Consider the following 3,678-nt stretch of genomic DNA (forward strand, 5'->3'; position numbering starts at 1 on the left):
CCCCCCCCCCCACTCCGGGCAACAGAAGCCAAGCCAAGCGACACGCTCGGCATACCTCGAACCTGCGACATCTTGTCCCAGCCAAGCTAGCCCCAGATGCCTCCCGCAAAGCCTCTCTCTACCACTCTGCTGTCTGCTAGCAGTCCGCGAGCCCGCTTTTTGGGCCCCGGACATGCCGCTATCCGGTCGCAACGGCGTATCGGCATTTGCAATCAACCATTTTTCCTCCCTCGTCGTTGCTTGTATCGTGTTATGGCATTGCCAATCCTTGACGGGTGGTGGGCTTCCACCGCCCTATTGCGGAGCATGACGTGTCCGGGTGTGCCCTTTTCCCTTTCTGTTTTGCCCTTGGTGTATTGGCACGAAGAAATGGATGGTGTGTTGGGGATGTGGGAGGATATGTATAAAGGAGGCGTGCCCGACCTCAGTTTTTGAAGCACATTCATTCTTTTCATATACTATGAGTAGCGCCCGTCTTTGTTTTTCTGGTCAAACGGCGAAGCTCTGGTGGATTGCCCTGCTTGCTAAGGAACCTCTGTCTCGCTACCTTTCTTGTCCTTCTTTCTTTGTCGACGAGGCGGACCGCTGGCTCGTTAACTTCTTATTGTCTCTCTTTTTTTTCTAGGCGAACCTCTGGTTCGTTGTTTTTCCCGTGGTTCACACGCAAACCACTGACTTTTCGGATTATTCATTTTTCCCGAGACCTGTTGCTTTTCGTTCTAGGCCGAATGACGTAGATTCTTGGTAATATCTGTTTTCGAGCATTCACCGAGTGCTCGTTGCACTCACTCACCTTCTTTTTTTGTAGTCGCCCAATGGGCATAAAAGGTAATTCCGGCACTATGTAGCGAGACACTAGCTGTCTCCAGCGTCTTGGCACACGTATTGTAAGATTGATGAGTATGTAATTTCTTGTATTTTCTATACTATATCAGAGGTCAAGTACATGAATGGATGGATCGACATAAAACAAGGAAACAAGGAATCAAAGCATAACAATAGTGGGCAACGGATTAAGATGACATTATGCACTAGGAACATATGACCACGTAAAGAACGAATGGCTGCCCAAATTTTATAAGATTTTAGATTCAGTTCGATGGTTCTGCGCCGTTTCGTGTGTCAAGAATACCTCTCCATACTCGTACAATAATCATGAGAAAAAGACGCCATTAGCACCCACCTTCAATGGCGCTAATGGCATCTCTTGGATAGAGAACACAAAGGAAATGTAAAAAAGAGCTCTCCAGTATCAGAGTATACTGAGGCTACATGTATGCTGGTTCAGTTTCCAGCAGCTTGGCAGCGGTTGAAGTCTCTAGTGGCGAATGAAGCGTAACAATTCATGCTACTTTCGTCACAGGATGTGCGACTATTGCCGTAGCGTTGGAAACGCCCATGCCCCAAGCGAATTTATGCAAACGCTCCGACAATAGACATGCCAGCTGCTCCCATGAGAACGTAGATGAAAGCTGTTGTCTTGGTCTTTCCAGTCATGGTATGGGATGCCTCCTCGGACAAGAAATCCTCTGCCAACAGATCGACAAGCGCAGCGTAGATGAGAAGACCCGAGGAGATGGCATTGAAGACACCCACAATGATGAGTCCAAAGGCCGAGTTGGGGTCATAGGATCCTCGGGTGAAGAGACCAATAGCCTGGCCAATGGGGGCGGTAGTACCAAAAGCAACAACGAGTGCCCATGGCTTCCAGCTGTTCTTGGGGTAGGGGACATCGGCGATACGCGTTCCAAGACCGAGACCCTCAAACATTTGGTGGAAAACAATGGCGATGAGCAGGATGATGAAACCCTCGGCAGTGATGGAGATGGTCATGCCGACGAAGACGGAGTGGAAAAGAATACCACCCTCAATAAGCGTAATTTGCATGGACTGCTTCTTGAGGACCATCGGGTCAACAGCTTGCTCGACGTCGTCGTCAAAGTACGAGTTGGTCTGTTGTGCTTGGGCTGCTTGTTGTTGCTGGTAGTTGGGCATGGCGGGCATGGCACGGTTGATGGTCGCGAGCATCTCGTCGCGCTGGCGCACGTATTGCTCATAGAAGACGATGAACCACGGTGGCATCTCAGACTTGGCGTCAAGCTCGTCACTGCCATTCTTGGGGAATGGGAAGTTGTCGACTGGGTAGGTGTTTTCCTCGGCCCATCCACGCTTCTCGTTTTGCTGGGCCATGGTCCTCTGGGAATCGTAGCTCTCGACGCGGCGAATGGGGTTGTTGAAGTTGGCCTGGACTCCGGCGGCAGCGCCATGTCCTGCGTTGAAAGCCTCGCCCGTTGCGCCACCGTGGCTGTGACCACCTGTCTTCTCGTGCAGCCACATCTCAACGACAAAGAGAACAAAGAGCGAACCCATCATGATTACACCTGGCAGGGCAGGGTAGTCGTCGGTGAAAAGATCGGGCAAGCATGGGTCATTGAGCGATGCAAAGGCAGTAGGCAAAAGCTAAGCAGTGTTAGTCAGGTTGACTAAACTTTCTTTGTGAGTGACATGTACTGACATGAACGAAAGCAGTTGCAATCAAAACACCAGTACCAAAGTGCTTGCAGAAGAAGAAGATTGGAGGAGGAATCTTCATCCACTTGATCTTCTTGGCCACGACTGGGAAGCCGGCACCAAAGATGGAAGCAAAGAAGACAATGACTGACTAAGTGTTAGACGGGAGTTTGGATGACGCAATTCTGGCACTTACAAACTGCAGCCACGTGCAGGGGAAAGTCGTAGACAGCAGCATCGGCCTCACTGCCGCACTGGGGCTTTTCGTCGGCCATGGTAATGATTATGAAGGGGATAAAAATGTAGCACAAGAAATGAGTGCGGTAATTCCGGACTTGCCAGCAGTCTCGTCGCCGGCGACGATGGACGAAGAGAAGGTGAGAAGTGAAAAAAAAGAGGAGAAAAGAAAGGAATCCGACACACACTCTTTCAAAGAGTAAACTAAAGCCAAAAGCCAACGAACTGAAGTTGAAGGTATGGAACTTAAAAGCTCGGCATGGCAGACTATGTATTGCTTTAAACCTGGCATAGCATGAGAGACACTAACCGCATCACGTTGATCACAAAGGTCCTAGAACGAATAGGGTTGCCCAAGACGGTGGAACCTCGACACATTGGCCTGTGCCTCAGATGCCGCTTGAGTGACGGGTGCTACGCGCAGAGGACGGAGGTCCAGACGGTGCCAGGAGCGACCAGCATTGCGCCGACTAAACACAAGCAATTGGACAAGGCCGCAAGGCTGTAATCGGACTGGTGGTTCGCCGAGCCCAAGAAGCTCATGGAGACATCTGTCATGCTATTGGGGACTTGGCAAGGTCCGGGCGATCTTGGAGGGGTGGAGGTGTGATGCGGCTCAAGTCTCGTTTCCACCGAGTGGGACAAGCGGCGACGTGTGGAGGTGCAAAGCATTCAGGGTGAGGCTTGGATGGGATTTTCTGGAGCAGTTGGGGTTCGAAGAGGCTCGATGCTGAAATTAGCAGGCCAATGAGACGTTTTGGGACAGCGTTTACGCGTATAGCCAAGCACGGGTGGATTTAGTACCGTTCGGGCACTCGCTTGGCAATGTCGTGACTTTGCAGTTTTGAAACCTGGGGAGAAGTAGACAAGAACAGTGGAGGTTGGAAGTGGTCCCTTTGTGGAACTTGGTGTAGCCGGTGGGATCCTTCC

The 3,678-nt window shown here is 50.9% G+C and overlaps 1 protein-coding gene across 1 annotated transcript; it reads right to left on the bottom strand.

Annotated features, from left to right (window-relative positions):
• Nucleotides 1–1,413: 1,413 nt before the first annotated feature.
• COCVIDRAFT_111067 (hypothetical protein) lies at nucleotides 1,414–2,786 on the bottom strand (the record flags this gene model as incomplete). The annotated part of the gene is made up of 3 exons (XM_014696629.1): nucleotides 1,414–2,460; nucleotides 2,516–2,658; nucleotides 2,708–2,786. The coding sequence occupies 3 exons, from the start codon at nucleotides 2,784–2,786 to the stop codon at nucleotides 1,414–1,416; spliced, it is 1,269 nt and encodes a 422-aa protein (XP_014552115.1).
• Between the last annotated feature and the right edge of the window lie 892 nt (nucleotides 2,787–3,678).

The sequence above is a fragment of the Bipolaris victoriae genome (assembly GCF_000527765.1).
Source record: "Bipolaris victoriae FI3 unplaced genomic scaffold scaffold_117, whole genome shotgun sequence".
Lineage (NCBI taxonomy): Eukaryota > Fungi > Ascomycota > Dothideomycetes > Pleosporales > Pleosporaceae > Bipolaris > Bipolaris victoriae.